Raw genomic sequence first — 20666 nt, 5'->3', positions numbered from 1 at the left:
GGAAAATAAACGAGCTCTATAGATAAGTATAGAACATACTAGACTATGTCTATAGTGTTTCCTAATCTTTTTTATATGGTACCCCATAAAAAAAAAAATGTGTTTATAAAATTAATTTATTATTTTACTGTAATATGTACTTTAGTACAATTACATAATTTAATTTTTAAACCCTATAATAATACGATTTTGGTCCACCAAAAGAGTTTTATGACCCAAAATTGGGTCGTGATTCATATGTTGTGAAACAATGGGCTATACTCTACTTAAGTCCAAAGGCCTACGTATAGCGTTCCGTTAATCAGCGTTGCATTATAGCCGGTTTAAAGATAGATTGGATTAAGTTGAGAGGATTATAGGAGGACGATGAGGGTTTCATTATTCTGCAGCGGCTGTAACGAGCGGACATCAAAATGAAAACGGGTCTGTCGTGTAACGCAACGCCTGTGCAGCTTTCTGCAACAACATCCATTGTCCTTTATTATTGTTATAATTATTGCCTGTCGGTTGTACGCTAATTAACGTGATTCTTGTATTCTTACGGTGCGTTTAATATTATGACTGATGAATTGTAGTCGGTTGCCTAAAAATGATTTAAATAATTTTGAATAAAATGTGACCGACCGTAACGAGAATTATAATATTTTATAATTTTGTCGAGACGTACAGATTAATATTATGTGACTGTAATTTGTAAGCATTCATATTTTATTTAATTGAAATTTATTCTTGAAAAAAAAATCACAAACAATATTTTTACATTAGCACCTATTGATTGTATACATTTATTAAATAACACATTTTTTTATTACCTATTATAAATTTAATGAAATTAATGCTTACATTATTAGGACGGTGACTAAATGTAATGTGGGTTGATTTACTCTTATTGATCATCATTATCTACTATTTAAACCACAGTTATAATTTTAATAGATGATCAACTATGGATTTCAAAATAAAAATATAAAATACAAAATAACACCTTTAGAAAAAATCAAAATATATTTTGGTAGTTGCACACAAATTATTTTTCTTTTTTTTCAATTCAGGATATCTGCGAATAAGTGAATTACACTTACAGTAAGTATACATAAATACACATTTTTAAGTTTATAGACTGAACTTTATAATACAAAAATATACAGAAGTTCGGTTATTGAATAATACTCGTAGTAATATATTTGAGGAGGTGTTTGATAATAATGAAATTTATTGTGATATAAAAGTATAAAAGAAATTACATTATAGCTCAACAAAAATATTAAATTCGATTTAAAAAAAAAGAATCCACACAAACCGTCTAATAAATCAGATATTGATATGTCATTATTACATTTTCAGTAGTTGTAATCAATTTAGTTATAGCTTATGCAATAGGTCACTTTAATTAATTATGCGGAAAGAACTGCTATATTCTTAAAATCCTATTTTCATGTGATTTTTTTAATATTAAATTTTAATGTTAATGTTAACGAAAATTATTTTCAGTTATTTGTATTGCTGAAATCCCAAACCTACTGGCATTGAGTATGACTAATGACTTTTTATTGTGTGTTTCATGTCTCAAACCACCACAAATCACCTTCCACATTTGGGCTTAGTGACCGGAAATTAATATTTTTGAACACGGTTTTTTCTACGTCAAAAATATGCTAAAGTTCTCAATATTTTTATTTTTTTTATTCTTATTTAATTTTTAAAAATATAATGGGCCTCACTGAATATTTTCATGTGATTACCACTTTACATGTTACAATATGAATTTAGTAAATAGATAGTACCTACAATTAATAAAACAACCATTACAATACATTTTTCTAATACGATAACTAAAAAATTAATAAAATGAAATACATACTATATTTTATTATCTATACATAACGTAACATTAAATGAAAAATCGCACAATAAAAATATACAATATAAAGAAATTCAACAATTAATATTTACTAAATTAATATATATCATCTATTATAATAAATCAGTAATGCTGTAAACCTGCTATAAAACTATATTTTGTTCTTGGAAATGTAATTGTTATTTTTTTTTAAGAATTTTGAATGAATTTCTCTGTTTAATTTCCAATGGTTGTTTGTTGTAAATTGTTGGACCAATACATAAGTAAGTGGATTATGTTAATTTTAATAAAGCCGTGTATTCCAGAAAAACCTCCTTTAGTGTCAAACTAGACTTTTGTATCTTCTTTATTTTACGCACACTAACTGAGTGATTTCTGTTTTGATGTTTGAAAATTAAAATAACCCTTTTTCTACTTTTCCTCTTACGCTATTCAAATGACAATATTTTAGCGCATCCATCGTTTATCCGAGTATTGAGCGATTTCTACGTATACACATATTGACATACAATATATTATGTGAATACGTAAATACACATTAGCAGATATACAAAATAAGACGAGTACCAATCACGATAAACCATTTGCATACAAAAGTTTAGTTGTGGAATTAATTTTTGATTGCACGAAGAGTTATATTGGTAGGTACATAAATTGTATACAACATATTTATTTATATTATATACAAACATAAATATTTGTGTAAATTGAAACCAAAAATCATGATTGCAAACGTCTTTCAACTACTGATTTCCTGTTGAGTAAACAGAAAAAAATAAAACGGAAAACAGCAAAAATGTTATGCAAAATGTAACGATTGTTTAAGTTATGGTATACACAAAAAAATAAATACAAGCCGACATATTTTTGTAAATGGATAGCTTATGCTAAATGAATAAATACAAATATGTGATATTATGTTTTTATATACGTATATCTATTGTATAATCATTTTGGGACTATCAGTAAATATTTAATATTAAGGATTAGAAATTCCAAAGATAACTTTACAATATTAATATAGAACGAAATAGCAGGGACAACTATACTTGTATAACTATATGATTATATGAAATAAGAAATAAATAAAATGTTAGTTAAAATACGCGTTGTGAAAATGTTCTTCAAATTATGTTTAATCGATAATTTTTTTTTTTTTGTCAACTAATAATAATTAAAGTCGATTGAAATTATTCAAATAATATATGGTGTATTAAATTTGAATACATCAAATTCAGAATACTAATAATTTATTAACTAATATAATGCATAATTGTGACAAAATCAAGACAAATTCTCAATAGTTAATACAGAACAAATTAGGAACTGAGGGGACTAAAATATTGAGTGAACTTAATTTAACTGTAAACTATTTTAACTTGATGAATCCAAATTGAAAGTTTACTATAATAACCCATAGAATACTAAGAAGGAAAATGTTATTACTTATTGTACTGTCGAAATATTAACTAATAATTGTATTCTATGAGTTATTTGCTACAAAAATTACGCATAAAGAAAGATTTTAATAATAGCTAAAAATTGATTAATGGATTCCATACAATATTATAATTATAGATAGTTATATTTACTACAAAGAACTGAGAAGTAACATAATAAAAGCCTGTCCAAAGTGCTAGTGTATATAATAAATATATATTATTGAAATTATAAAAATCCTAAAATACGATTGTATTATAATTGTTATTGCATCAAGGAAGTAAATTATCATTACCTATTCAAATACGACATTATAAATTTAAATTCGTTCTCAAAAATGTTTCATAGTTTTAAAAGTATAAAGTATTGAATTCAACGTAATATATTTAAATATAAATTATAATAATGATTACCATATGCATTTTAAACCTCGGGGTACTTTGATCTTTTATTTTTAACGGAATATTAAATCGAATAGGTAGTTAAAATATAAATAATAAATAATATGAATATTTGCTTTTTAATGGCGATAATACCTGATATAAAAAAAATTTATTAATGCGTATGAGTATAATGTACATTTTAATGTATCTGTATCGAGTAAATTATTAATATACACAAGGACGTAGCTGAGAACACGATTTTAGGATGATTTAATTTTTTTTATATAATCCAAACAACGCCCGACGCCCGATGGAATATGATTTAAAAAAATACGCAAAAAATTGAATATTTAGAAGAGGAATGGATAGACCCATAAAACCCTTAAAACTCTACCTAAAATCGTCATTAAACATAACATTTTTATTATTAAACGCATTGATTTTCGATTACTTTTTGAAACTTTGTCCCTTTTCTTGAACATAAATATTGTGCGTTTGAAATAGATTAAAGACTTTATCTAGTGTCACATACGATTTCCCATGTATGCAGGCTGTTGTATTGCATATACAACGTAAAAAGTCATCTTTCACACACTATTGAAATATTGTTTGTGACCCGGTGAATTTTGGAGTTTTGAGTGAAAAGTGTCAACGTTCTCTAGACGACTACGGGAAGACTTTTGATCGAGCGAAAGCGTGCGGACCATTTTTCGCTACCCGTATTATATAATTTTTAACTAAAGAAACGATGTGATATCTACAAGGGACGGTTGAAAGGCTTCGACAAATTTTTCAATTCTGTTAAAGTAACGAGTAAACGGCGCCACGGTCGTTTATAACACGGTCACGCGGATATAAACTGCAATGTACAATATATACACACGCTAATTATATTATGCCATGTATACGGCAAATTTTCAGTGTAAGATTAAAGTATGAATTAACTGGCTAAGATGTGAAAATAAAGTACAAAACTAATTGTTATTGAGCAACAGAGCGTATACAATTTAAGGAAATTATATCGAGACGAATCATATTATTGTGTACATAAACGCGTTGGTATTTACGTTTTAGCGGATAATTGGAAAATATAACCGTTTATACCTATAATATAGGTACGGTACACGTTTGAAGGACGGGAAAAAAAATTGGTGAAAAAATATATTCAACGAAATAATATATATATAGTATAACTTGTGTACACAACAAACTAAACGTTTAATATGACGTTATGTCGTTTGTGTAAATGGTCACATATTCGGGCCGTTCAAATACGCAAGTGTATGACCCGTTCGCGTGTTATACATTTATTTCCAAAACTAACAAAGCACGAATACTCGAATACTGAGACAAACGTATTATTGTAAACATACAAGTCACGTCTTCTCTTTATCTTTATCGCGCAAACAATAACATTAGTGCACATAGCTAGCTATCCGTTCGCTAATACGAACCATCATGAAAGAAAAAAATTATTGATGATAACAAAACTGCGAAATTACTTATTGTTCTTTTTATACAAGAAAATGTAGGTACTTTGGTTTTTTTTCTCAAGCGTGTTGGACCATTAAATTCGCACGACAAAAAAATGTTATATTCATTTGAAATACAACGAGTTTATCTCGATTGTAAAAATGTCGTATATTTTTGTGTTTTTATTTGACTTTTACCTTATAGCTTATTATACTACAATATAAACGGAGAAGGGTTTCTTTTTGTTATTTTCAGTATTTTCACTCTCTGCTAGTCGATCCATTGTTTCATCCTCGTCATATATATATACTCTATGTTATCGAATTAAGTCCATCCGTCTTATTCTTTAAGGATTATCGATTACCTATATAGATTTACTGCAAATAAATTGTTACATTTAGAAATTAGAAGAAGAGGAGTATTTTTTCGTCAATTCATTCATCTAAATTACCTTAGTCGTAAATATATTTCCTTAATTTCGTGGTCCTATTAATTCTAACAAGAAATATATTATCTTTAAAATCAACTAAACCTAATTAATTATTAAACGCTAATTAATATGTTATTATTGAGGAACAAACATAAACCAATGTTATAATATCGATATAGTATAATTAAATCTAAATAAATAATATTAATAAATGATACAACATTTAAAAGCTGCTTATAAAATTGAAATCTGTGTAAAATTACTAACATACAGGTGACTTTAAAACTATAGTTGTTAATCACTAAATCTATCACTTATGCATTAGCCTAAATAGTTAATAATACACGAAAGTAACTTTTAATCATACACAAGCGGATCGCACTTACTATTTTCTAGAATCACATAGTATAATACTTGCGAAATTAAAAGTCAGTCTGCAGACAACGATATTAAAAACTAAATAATGTTTTTCAATACCAAATATATCACACATTCTGTTTTATCTACTCAGTATACTCATGATAGCTCTTTAATTTTTTTTTTACTATTTAAATGTGATGTGCCTACGATAATACCATACAGCATAGTCAAAATATAATGTTCATTATCCAGTTATTATTATTTTTATATCATATAATATGACTCATTACTTAAAAAAACATTATACACAGTTATTTTGTATACTCAAAAAATTTGTTTTTTTATTCAACCTACGAGTATATATTAAAATGTGAAACAATATAATCCTTTAATGATGTTTGTGTGTATATATAATTTATCATAAATTTAGAATAGCATTTAAAATCAAAGCGTTTGTACAACGTTTTAAATAAATAAAAGAGCAAGCGCTTGCGGATACATTGGTAGAAAGTTTTTAAAGTCAGCCAGAAAAGAAAACTTTACAAACAACTTTAATTGGTTTTCAGAGATTTTTGATTGCTCTAAAGAATAGTATGTGTTTAATAAAAGGAAATAAAAAAAAAAGTTTTCAAATATTTATAGGAGTAAACAATTTTTTCATTGTAACACCTTTAATGATCACGCTTTTTTTGTGAATAAAGTATATATTTTTATTTTGAAAAGAAAAAAAATTATACTTACATTAATATTTTTACCACTTACCATTTTTCCATGATATAATTACACTTGATTATAATATTATTTAAATACTTTAAAGTTGCAGGTATACATTTAATTCATACATTTTCTGACCGTCCAATAATCAACATTGTTGTATAGCACAATATATAATATATCATTTTTTTTTTATATATAATAATGGCTTGTTCAATGATTCACTGTAGACAAAATATCGTGTTTAAATTTTAAAATCAAATTGTACCGATATGATATTACATACCTTATCATTTAAAACATTTTAAATATTTGTAGAAAAAATATTGATAATAATAATTGTATGTTTTTTAAAAATAAATTTAATTTTAATATTTGATCAAACAGTTTAAATAAAACACAATGGTTACGAAAATGATCGAAAATATTAATTTGGTTTATAATTTGTATTGAACACAATATTTCGTTAAGTTTTTATAATATTATATAATATTAATATACCCCTGTAAATACTCTCATATTATATTCGTAAAAAATTCGATTCAAAATTCGATTTATTTAACAATATCTTATTACATTTGTCCAATACTTTATATATTTAAAATTATATATTATTTTTATATTTTACTGTATTTCATCACGCGTTTAATTAAATATTAATTATTTGTATTGTATGATATTTTAATTTATTTCCGTTTATTAATAACTTCATTGAATAGAAAATTATAAGACTGCTCACCATGTGAGTTGCTAATTAGATATAGTTTACAATTAGGTACAATATATATAGTTATTTGTAGGAGAATACATATTTAATCGTGACAGAATATTAATAGTATTATTATTATTATATGTATAATGTCATAATCATAAATATAGAAAACGAATTCATAAAATAAATATTTTAGTGTAAAAATAAAACAATACATTTTTAGTAAACAATCGTAATACTATAAATAAAAAAATTAGACCAGACTGAAAAAAATACATTTTAAATTTGGAACCCAATGGGTCTTTTCCAACGAGAGAAATGTTGAATTATTCATAGGGTCAAAGATTGCAAATGGTTGAAAACAATGGAGAGGAGAAACAATTGTAATAATATTAATTTAATAGGCTTTTACATGTGATCCTGATTATTAATTAAGTTTGTTTTTATTTGTTTCAGGTTAATATGCATTTTGTTATTTAAATGATAAGTATCATCGAATAACATAATATTATGATGATGAATGTCAGGGAAAAAATACATATAGTATACTTAATCTGGGTAAGTCTGTATTATTAATTTAATTATTTCATAAATGCCTCGTAGAAATACAAATTCTAATTCATCTTATGAGAACCCCTCTATTCTTCTGTAAATTATTCATTCAACGGAGAATTACTCTGAAAATGTTGATAGTTTCATACATATAATAATCAAAATTCCAAAGAGTAGTTTTTGTGTTATTTATCTTAGTATATTTTATTTTTAAAGAAAAAAAATGATATAGTTAATTGTCCACAAGTTTTGTGAATCTTCCTACACTGCGTGTATTAAATATTATTGATACTTTAGAAATCTCCTAACAAAATTAATCCAGCCAAAATCTTTTCATAAAAAATAATTTAATATTGAAACAATATCTTTCGAGAAAAAATATTTTTAGTACAGAATTCATCTACATTGAAATCACGTAAATAAAACCGGGAAAATTTTTTTACCTTATATTCTACCCTACGATAACGTACAGTCACATGTGTCCGCTCAGACAGTTTAAATGGAAAATGTCCGTACAGATTTGCTATTTAAGTCACGCCAGCTAATGGGCAACGGACCGAAAAAAATGAAAATATTTTACGTGTTTAATAATGTTGAACAACTATTAACATTACATTACATCTGCTTTTTTTATATTTAGTTAACTAGAATTCATCATGATTATTTTTGATAGGTTTATAAATAATAGAAAATTTAAACACCTATGGCTATATGTATAATACTGAATTGTACTTGGCTAGATTTATTTATCCTATATTTTACATTTTAGATCATTTTTTGTTTTCATCAAACGTTTCAAAAGTAAGATAGATATTTTACAAAGCAATCATCAGACAAGTATGGTCATATTTGTAATCCAAATAAGCGAACATACATCCTATATTATTATTATTACTAAGCCTTGTTAGCCAATCAATTTATCGCCTAAAGACGATAATGTAGGTGGTCTATGGTACTTATATAATAAACGCTGCCTTAATGCCTTCCACAGTTATTTAACATTTTAAAAAGTAAATGAACTTGAAAAAAATAATTAAAAATTCCACTCGAAGTTATTAAACTATTTCAACCCACTTATTAATTACATCCACGCATCGATTTCCCTCTTATTGCCTCAAAACATCCGCCGTCAATTTATCAGAAATTATATCAAACACCTGTAATTAAAAAATCTTAGAAACGTATTATAAGCTTGTACTCTGAGGTTTACCTAGGGGGGAGACTGGGGGTGCTCAGCACCACCAAGGGAACTCGGTTTATAATACATTGGGGCCCCGAAATGTATAAAAGTTTTAAGTGTAAATTTTAAAGTAGGCAGTAAACTGCAATAAAAACTATAATGTAAATAACAGTCTAATATTTTATAAAAAAAAAAAAATATAGAATAATATTATAAGGTATTATTATTATAATTATGTTTGAATTCAATATTGTAATTATCTGACTGGGTTCTATAGTGTACCTAATAAATGAGGACTATCTGAATAGGTAATGTAAATATATATAGTATTCAAATCATAAGGTAACAAAAACAAGTTCAGTTATAAAGGTTGATTTCTACTTTCTTAGAGCCATATAGTATGTAGAAGTAATTTACAATAGTATAAACAAAGATTTTATCTATGAACATATTATACAAGTACAGGGGCCCCATAACGTTTTTAGCACCGAGGCCCTACAAAACCTAATTGCAGCACTGGAGGTGTTTTTTTAATTTTCAATTTATTGCATACATTTTTTTTTAAATTAAATTTCACTTATTGTTTATGTATTATGTCTAACAAACTGTAATATATTCAATAAAGAAAACGAAAAAAATAAATATTTCTCACATATTACAAAGCAGTTAACATAATTTAAAATGTTTATTTTTTATTTGTTTTATTTTTCAAGTACATTAATACATACAATAAACATTAAACAATTGTGTTATGTCAAATTGGTCTGTGAAATTTTCCTATTATGTTTTTAATAAGTTTTCAGAATAGTTGAATCTTTCTTTGCAAATTGATGTTATACAGGCTTAAATAAATAAACATACGTAAGTCTTTATACTAAATTTATTACATAAAAATCAAGAAAATTATATTATGGTAAAAAATTTAAATTCCGTAATCTATTATTTTAGGCATCGTAGCCAAATGACTGACTACGTAAAATATGTCTGTCGGTAATCGAAGAACGAAATTTTCACTGATTGTTAATGATTGTTTACAAATTATTAAAAAGTACTGGAAATAATAATATTTTTTTATAGTATTATCAATTCTATTAATACTTATTAATTTTAATTAATGTATTTATCCTCGTTGTAATTAAGAAAGCATTTTAAAGTAATTGAATACAAACCTGGTTCAATAAACTGACTAATTAAATTTTCTTTCTAAAATTGTTACGGCAAAGGTTATATTATAGAACATTAAAACGTGTATAACGAATGAATGTATGAATGGGTGAATGAATGAATGCGAATGCATTAGGGGATTTAGGGATAACATCATATATATTTTGTGATCACACAAATGGCGTGTGATCTTCGGGAGAAAATAAAATGAAATATAGCGTATGTGTTCACTGTATATACAATGATTTTCAGTTGAATTTTCTGATTTTTTTTTTTTTTAATCTGTATTTCTATTGAAGTAGTAGACTTTATTGATAGCTTTTGTCGTATGTGTGTGTGAACGCGCAAGGTGGTTAAGTCGTATCAGTGGAGGAAAAACTTTTAAAGATAAGCGAGTGTAAAAACCACAAAGAGTATATTTCGACAAGCATAACGGGAGAAAATAAAAAAATCAAGAGACAAATTTTTGATTATCAACAACATCAAAAGAAACGTTGGTGGAAAATCCTTTGACGACGTGTGTTTTTAAAAAGACCCACGTGGACCACCGCTGTACAATTGTCACCATTATAAAGCCTTTCAGTGGGTTATTAACGACCGAGCACAAGTTGCAACCATCAATTAACGTGACACTTCGCCTTACGCCGGCGCCGTATCACCGTATCCATCATTCAGGTGATGGCTGCGATTGTCCTAAGCCGCGGTGTTTTACTCGAACATTTTTCGAAAAACTCTTGGCAATAAAAACGTCGTTACATCTGAAACCGTAGCGTTCGAGTACACGACATAATGGTGCATGACGTACCTATATATATATATATATACTGTACACGGAATTAATAAGATTTATAATAATAACGGTGTCGAGCAGAATTCAAAGGTCAAAATCAATGAAACTCTACTGTTCGACTCGTTTGAACACACACACACACAGTACACACATATATTAAATATATTTCTGTCAGTGCCACATGGAACATTCCCGAGGGACGCGTTCGGGCGGGGCTGGTGTAGACTGCAGTGGAAACTTCCATTCGTAATGAACCGTCTAATCGAAAGCGCCGGAAGGGAATTCATTTGGGCCTCGACGAATTCGTCTACAAATGATATTATTATATCTATCCTTCGGGTGCACAATTGTACGAGATAATATTATATACACGGCCGTGTGTATAACGTGTGTACGTGAAGAAAAATCCGAAACATTAAGTTTATACACTATAGTTGACGGCCGGGGGTGGACGGCGTCGCGGTAGTGCCTTAAAGAATTTCGACAAGTCGTTTTTGTTGAAACCATTCGAACAGATAACACAAAGTTTATTGTACAGATATGTATTACCTATGTATATAGAAGTTTTTTGATGGCTATTTTCAGCTGTCCCTACTCGAGTGGATCGTATACGTTATATTATTGCTGAATGGTTGTGCCATCACAACGGTATACCAACAATAAGAATTGTCCCGTACGATTTTCTAATATCATATCGTGAGTAAACTTTTAAATCGAATAAATCACTCGAAGTGTTTGTTTTCTAATTATAACAGTACAACGAAAATTCGGTTTCGTAATGGTATGCGATCGATTTTTTGATTAAATAGCTGCAAGAAATATTTATAACTTTATGCATCTATAATATATTATAATGTCATTTCAATTTAACGGATAATACGTAATTATTAAAAAAAAAAATTAGAAGACTTAACATATTTTTATCCAATTACGTAAAGTGTTCAGATAGTTATAATAAATTCTTTTGAAAATTTATTGAAGTTGTATACAACGTCTGAATTATTAAATTCAATAATTTCATTAATTAATTGCAGTTCACTGGATATTATTTGTTCCAACACTCGTATTATTATCATTAATAAAAAATTTAAATACTAAATTATTCTATAAAAAAAAATCAATATTTATAAAAACATTGATAAGTTTTGTTATTCGTAAAATATAAATATTGAAATGTTATATTTGGATTTAAACGAGTAACGAGTAACGACACACATTAATTTCTATGATAATTACATTGCTCCAATAAAAAACGGAGAATAAATTATATCATGGTATTATCGTTGCAAATTATTATAATTATCAATTTACTGATATCTTTATAAATTAAACTTGTTTAACTAATGTAAAACAATAATAATGTATAATATATTTTATTTTAATTAGTAAAATTAAATCAATTTATCATAATATTCGCTGAAAAAAGTATAACAATTATTCTAATTTGTGGTTTTAATATGCAAATATGAAATTAAGTTAATTAATACTTTTAAAAACAGTATGTTCATATTTTATATATTATGCATACAATTCGCTAACAGTTATAACAAAAATGTATATAATTTGATAGAAATAGTTAACGTTACAACATTGAATTATAATAAAATGTTTAAAAATTTAAAATCGGAAAACCGTTGTTATTTCAAAAATTAAAATAATATGTTTATATTAGTATACGTAAATCGTACATCGTATTATCGTGTAAAATCAACAGCGTTCTATAAAGTATAAACCTAGTCGTTGTGAGTCTGAGTTCTATGTTTATACATCATCTTTCAATTAAAATGATATCAATTAAATTGAATTCTTGCTATAGGACATTCAACCTCTTCGTATCTTAGATGTTTCGTATAAGTGGTAGTCACGCTATTGTTAATTTAGGTAGGTACGGTAAATACACGGTATCATAATATATTAATTTTGTTGAGTGCAAAACTCGATTAGTCCGGTTAAATATACTCGCGTATCGTGTACGGTTGTCATTATCGTCGACTAGAACTTTTTTAACCAAGTTTGAATTTTTCAAACTTAAACTAGTTATAGTATTGTATTTTTAAGATTTGTTATATATAATAATTTGTCACGAATACAATTGTATTAGAAAAATGTGTCACATACCTTAAAAACCAATCGAAAGTATCCAACTGATTGTCATCAGACGCAAAGTAATGTGAGCTCAATTATATAAAACTTTCCTTAAAAAAATATACTGTTCACAAAAAAAAAACAAGATAATGTAGCCAATTTAGGTAACCGTTTTGCAGTACATTAGGTGTCAAGTGTATATCGCCATTGATTAATTAATTATTGCAATATATGTGTTAAATACGAATTCAATGATTCTGAGCAAAGGTGCTCTGTCAACCTACGTCAATAATTATATTTTATGATATATTTATATTGCTATTACAATAATTTATTTTACTCATAGAAATGTAAGTTAATGAATTGTTTTGGTAAACATTGGACTATTATTTTTATTTAATTGTTAGAATAATATACGAGTATATTTTATTCCGCATTGTAATATATTAATATGTTATTAATTTTTGAGCTCATACCGACTTACCGTAAAAAAGTGTGAATAGATTCTACTTGGAATTATTTATGATATAATAGAAAACATCATTAAATTAATCTAAATGTTTTTGTATATATAAAATATAATAATAAACGGTAAAGGTATCAAATCCTTATGTAAAATATTTTTTAATTTTTAATAAATAACTGTAATTGTTATTCAAAATTTAAATATTTAATTTAATACAAATTTAAACATAAAATGAAAAAATTGGAATATTTAATTGTAACCTCCTAATAGTATCAACTATACTATTCTGTCACAAAAAGTTTTGTAGATGAAATTTAAACCATTTTTCTTTAATAAATCATATATACATACATAAAAAAAATACATACCTTTCTAAAATCAATACATTTATTGCTCCACTAAGAATCTAAAATATTAAATATTGAGTATTGTCAGTATTTTTATAATTTTTAATTATAATATTGTAGTATATTGTATTCAGTTAGCTATCAATTTTATAGATTAGTTAACAAAACCAATATATAATTAATTATAAATAAGTAAGGTATATACCTCTACGTTTCGACAAAATTCAAAACACGTATTGAACAATTCAATAACTTACTTTTCAATTACGAAAATATAACAAGTAATATACCTAACCTTTAGTTTAAAGAATTATGTCTAAAGAAAGTCCATTAGTTATTACATAAATGAAATAGGATCCCATGTAAATTAAAACGTATATATACATACAGTTTTGTAATTCTATGAAATTAAAATAAAAGGATTTCTATTGGTCTATCAAAATTTACAAACTTAACCAAAACAATACTTAAAGTTTAAAAATAGATTAAAAATACAATAATTTATTATGTTTAATAAAAATAACACGTATAATACTATGAAGGTAATTCATTATCAATTGTAATATAAATATCATTTTTTTTAAATTATATTGCATATTACACTATGTTGGTTGTAAGTACTCACTACCCAGACTATAAGCATAAGTTTTATTACCTAAGGGGCCGCTACACCAGTATTTGTTTTCTCTGTCTATCTCCCACATAATACAGGAATAAAGATACTTCGTATTTCCACGATTACGACTCTCTGGTTTAGTTTAGGGCAAAATAATTTATTATATATTTTATAAACAAAAGTATTTCCTGTGCATTGACCGGATAGATTTTTAATATTTACATTTTTTATAAATACAAGTATGTTTTAATTTAAAATAATTTCGATTATTTTTAACCATTAATAATTTATTCAAAATTGTAAATATTAAAAATCTACCCGGTCAATGCACAAGAAATACCCTTATTTATAAAATATATTATATGCTTTTGCCCTAAACTGAACCAGAGAGTCGTAATCGTGGAAGTACAGAGTATTTTTGTTCCTATATTATGTGGGAGATAGACAGAGAAAACAAATGCTGGAGTACCGGCCCCTTAGGTACCATTTTAGGCGATTATAAATAATATATTGTTTAGTAAGTATTAGTTCTGATCCTTACCTGTCGATCTCTATGTACATTGTACATACTACATTCGATTTTTCATTGAAAAATAAATTAAATCACAATAATTTATTTTTAATAAAATCAGTAATTTTTCATGTTCAACTACTAGTAATTATCTTAATTTCAGTTAGTTTTGAACTTGTAATTAAAAAAAGAATCAATAATTATTATTTGTGGTTTTTTATCATTACATATTGGTGATATTTTAATAAAATTGTGAAATTTATTTTTTATTTTTATTTCTATAATTAAATAAAATTATATATTTAAAAATCATAAATTCATAAATTATTAATATAATATCATCTATCGAGTGTTATCTCAATTGCTAATAAAATTCATCAGCTGGGCAGATCAATTAGTAAATTGCACTTTTCATTTAGCTTAACTTTAACAATAATTATTAGAACAATTTTATTTGATGTGTTTCGATTATTTTCTATTTCTTATTTTTAAACCAACTCGTAAGGTTTAAATTATCGGTAGTGTAAAATTATTATCTAAAATATAATACTATTAAAATACTTAATTCATATTTTTGTGTCGTGTAAAATATAGAAATTGTATTGTTTATTGGCTCAATTAAATTATAATATGTTATTTCTACTTATGCCTACATTACTATCTTTAATAAATTTAAAAATGGTATACATAATATACATTATATATTTTGTGTTTATGTTCAATTATTTGATTGTTGCGTATTTTTTTAATTTTCATTATAGAGCTTCAAATATTATCTTTTTACTTACACGCGGTACTAGCAACACATACTCAGGCTTCACTGATACTGATTTGGAGAGAGAATAGGTGTGAGAAACGTGTATAAAGTTATTAATAACTCAGTGTCTCGGCCATCAATCGTGTAGAAAACCTCTACATCCCCAACCCCATTTATACTACACGCAACGACTCAGATCCAATTTTTCTCTACATACACGTGTGTAAACCCACCCCAAGTACGTCCACGGGGGGTGATGGTTCTTTATATTTAACGATTTGTCAGATTCCGATGCCACCAGCGATAACCTTCAAAAAACACTTGCTGTGAATACTAATAGTCATGTGATATGTTTCGAGTTTAAATTTTTGGTTTCGTGTTTTCATTATTTATACAATAATTCATAATTGCAGTGCGCATCTACTCCAGAGTATTAATATCGTTAATTATAGTTTTCTTCTTCTAAGATTCTGTTTCATTATTTTAAAATCCACGTTTTAAAAAATAATTAATAATATTATGACTGTTTAAATTTGTAAAACTTAAATTGAATTGTTTGATATATTGCAACAGTCAATATAATGTGTATTTTAATTGTATATAATTTATAGATTTATTGTAAACATAAACATTATGCATAATACACTCTACAATAATTTTAAATAACATCTCTTGAATCTATTTAACTTGTTCGTAATAGCCACCGTAAGCATAAGTATAACTATTAAATTGTATATTAAAATATGCTATGCAACAAGAATATGAAAATAGGTGGAATATTGTTGGTAGTACAACTAGAAGCTATTTTTCAAAGTTGAAACGCCTTCTGATGAAATAAATTTGACATACAAAAATAAAATATAACATGCCTCTTTTCTTATCAAACAATTCAAAGCAGTTGAACATATAGAAATTGCGAAGGAAATAAAAATTTATGGAATGATTACACTATCAGTACCCCCGGATATACCTGTCCGGACAATAAATTTCACATTATCAAAATGCAATTCGCGATATATCACTATGTTTTATGGGTCCCAAGTGTAACATAGAAATAAAATCGACAGATCAATTTTAATTCAATCCAAACATCACTACAATGCGCATTTTCATCAATGATTTGAATACTCAAATTGAGACATGCCCAATAATTCTCATTATTTTATATATATATATATATATTCTTGCATATCTGAAAAAGTCAACTATCTATATTTACCAAATTAATAACATATTGAATGTCCTCCAACGTGCGAGTAAAAAAATATATTTTTATAGGTAGGTAATAGTATGTATTTTAATGCATATTTTATAAATCCAAATATAATATTAAATATCTATGATTTACAAACTTTTCATTATTTTCGAAATGAGTTAGTTGTAACTTTTTTATATCAATAACAAAAAATAATAGTAATAATAATATTAAAGATGAAATGGTATTAGCTGCACAACTGTTATTGAGGTTTCTGATGATTTTTGAATGAAAAATGAGTGAAAATATATTTGTTGTGTTCGCTGAATTTAGCAATCATTTTGCCATGATGCTTTTATCAACATGAAAGTTCTTTATAGAGCTCTATATTAAAACTTTATTTTTAGCTCAGTACCCATGAATAATTTTCAAGTCAAATCAAGAACTTCGAAAAAGGAGTTTGGGTTTTTCTGTAAACAAAAAAAGTTTTTTTAGCTAAAATTATCTACAGTTCCTTTTGAAGTTCCGTGTGTTCTAAGAGGTAAACCAAAAACAATATGGCATTGTACATTTTTTTTTGTTTTATCTGTACAGTTATGTGTGATGAGTAATCTAATATACATTTGAATACATACGTTTGTGTTTTTTACTTTTGTGTATAAAATATATGAACTATGGCCTTACATAGGAATTTTAAAATGGCTAAACTCTGATCCCTCCTCACATCATCTATAGACTATACGAATCTATAATATTCTGTATATTATTATATACATATTCTGATGTTATGAATAATTTAGTATACTTCCAGAACTATCAACCTAAAGTAAATATCTTGCCAAGCTATAATAACAATATTTGCCACCCTAGGCCTAGCCTAACCTACCTGAAACGTGGTGTTACAAACGCCGGGAGGTGTTTCTGGAAATATCGGTGACCTATGTTGATGCGAAGGAAGAATAGTATACGAGCGTGTTATTTTTAAGGTTAAGAGAAGGGTGAAAACGTCTAATGATTAATTGCAACTCAGTTTATAGTGGGTGGTGGTCCATGTGGAGTATCCTGCCTGCAGGTAACGACACAACCAATATTTGTTAGAACTTAAAAATAACATAACATTGCACAGAATAACAAAATATAATATTTTTTTTAATTGCTTTTAGAAAAATCTACATAGGAAAAGGAAATGTAAATCATTTTAATGATAAAAGTTAGAACAGATTATATATATATATATAAAATCGCCGTTTTTCCTTAATTTTTTTTCTGATTATTAGATTTACTTTTAAGAATTGTTTACTCTTTTGACTTCCAAAAATATCTAATAGATCTAATTTTCAATCAAAAACCAAACCTATTTTTCAAAGCATTTTTAATGCCCCAAAATGAGTTCACAGACACACACAAAAAAAACACATCATTGTAAAATCAATAGATTCATCTCCCTGCCCAGAATATAAAATAATAATAGCAATGTGGTACAATTCAAAGAAATAATATAATATAATAAATAATACCAATATTATATGTTGCTTTTTTAATTTGACACCTACGTCACGTTAAATTTGAAGTAACTTAAGCCAGATGTGTCTAAATCCTCACTAAACGTCCGTTAGTAATTTTTTTTAAGTGTCTGTTTTATATTTTTTTTTTTCATTTTTTTCTTTCATTTTTTCACATTAAATTCATAAGCTATGCTTAACGAATGAGTACATTATTACGAGGTTTTGATAAAAATAAAAATATCATAAACGTGACATTATAATATAAAATATTTTGGTTTTTATAATAGGTAATGTACAATTTGTTTTATATTTATCTGTAAATGTTTTATATTTTATTTTATGATTTAAGTAAATAGTATACTTTTAATAGGTGTTTAGATAATATACTATTTAATTTAACTATCGGCAACTGGCCCAGTGCCAGATATTAACGATCGTTGCCGTATTGGATTTACTATTCAACAGAAACAATTTACGCATCGTGAAAATTTTCCCCGTAAATGCTGAATAATTGTTATTGACTGCATCCATAAAAACACACCTTCGTAGACTATAGGTATAATAATAATAATAATATGTTTATTGTTATATTTAGTTCACACTGTGCATCGATATTAACGTGTGTTCATGAGCATTAAAAATAATTCGATTCAGCGCAGCGGTGCAGCTAATAATTATTTAAATTTGTTACGGTTATTATCACTCGTGTCATGTGAAAAAACATATTATTTTCTACGTCAGAATTCGAAAATATATAATCCGCTTCAGATGGTTTTTTTTTATATTATTTAATATATAACCGTCAATAATATCAATTAATGAATATAACAACAACAACAAAAAATAAATAAATAAATAAAACTAAATAATCAAAGCGAAATACAGTTGTTAGTGAACCACCTAATAAATTGCTTAAATTCATTAATATTTACGAGTATATTATTTATTAAATATAATTCATATAATATGTTTATTAATTATTGTACCGAACAATTAATAATAAACCGCATAAAATTTCGATTGTGATGATTTCCATTTGTTTAAGGTACGGAGCATACCGTCGACACAGCGTTAAATATAAGTGACTCTGAGATAAATGTAGGGTAGTGTGTACACGACACGGGTAATTTAAAACAATGCTTAATTCGTCAACGGTGTTTTTTATATAGCCTACTTGAATTAAATAGGTTTGTAAATGAACGGAATAAGTAATGCACTGTGAACTGGAAAATTAATTAAAACGAAAAACTGATTTTCAAAATGTAAAGCGTTTCAAATAGATTGTATGATAATATGACATTATTTATACTAAATTAAGAACAAAATATTTAATTTGAATACAAAATATTCCGAAATATTTATACAAATTGATTAGTTTTTTTTTTTTTTTTAGAAAAAATGAAAAATGCGAGAAAAAAAGGTACAGCATATTTAATAACAAATTTGAAATTTAAATAAAATATTTTATGCTGGTCTACTAAATGGTTAAATTCCAAAGCTATATAAATACATTTTAAGTTAAACATAATAATAAGACAAAAAAATATAATTTAAATAATTATATATTCATACAGTTGTACCAAATCCACAAATAGAGACAAATAATGAACACGTATTTTATGAGATTTTTTTTTTAAATTTAATTAAGATCTAAATCCTGTGCGTGTATAAAAATAATTATTAGAGACGAATTTGCATGTTTCATAATATGCAATATATTTTCGGTTAATTTATACGTCAGAACAAATCTTCTGACGTGTGTTGAGGACTTGTAATTTGTTTACAAATTCTAATCAATTTAAACTATTTCATGGTTTATCAAAAAAAAAAAAATTATATAATGGCTTATAGTATTTTAAATTCCTTATCCAATTGAAAGAAAGTCAATTTTTATCACTGATATTTTTTATATTGTGACCATAGTTTTAATATTTATTATATATAAATAAATATAATATACAATAATTATATTTAATATTTATGTTTTCAATTTTTTTTTTCATCACTCCACATATAATCTAAAAATATAACTATATTTACTACATAATTTGTGTAATCATTAGAACAAAATTTAATTGCATAAAAATATTTGGGAACTTTGGTGAATGATTAATTTTGTACATTT

The 20666-nt window shown here is 26.0% G+C and overlaps 1 protein-coding gene across 2 annotated transcripts in view; it reads left to right on the top strand.

Annotated features, from left to right (window-relative positions):
- The window catches only part of LOC132921623 (dopamine receptor 1-like), a 202191-nt gene that overhangs the window by 135001 nt on the left and 46524 nt on the right, over positions 1–20666 (top strand). The window contains exon 3 of one of the 2 annotated variants that reach the window (XM_060984747.1): positions 7830–7931. The exons of the other annotated variant lie outside the window; for it this stretch is intronic. Within the exon in view, the coding sequence (XP_060840730.1) occupies positions 7884–7931 (48 nt within the window). The 5' untranslated portion in view covers positions 7830–7883. The remainder of the gene's footprint in view (positions 1–7829; positions 7932–20666) is intronic. 2 annotated transcript variants of the gene reach the window in all.

Source organism: Rhopalosiphum padi, chromosome 2 (genome assembly GCF_020882245.1).
Source record: "Rhopalosiphum padi isolate XX-2018 chromosome 2, ASM2088224v1, whole genome shotgun sequence".
Classification (NCBI taxonomy): domain Eukaryota; kingdom Metazoa; phylum Arthropoda; class Insecta; order Hemiptera; family Aphididae; genus Rhopalosiphum; species Rhopalosiphum padi.
The sequence above is the reverse complement of the archived record's forward strand: the minus strand, read 5'-3'. Positions and strand labels throughout refer to the sequence as shown.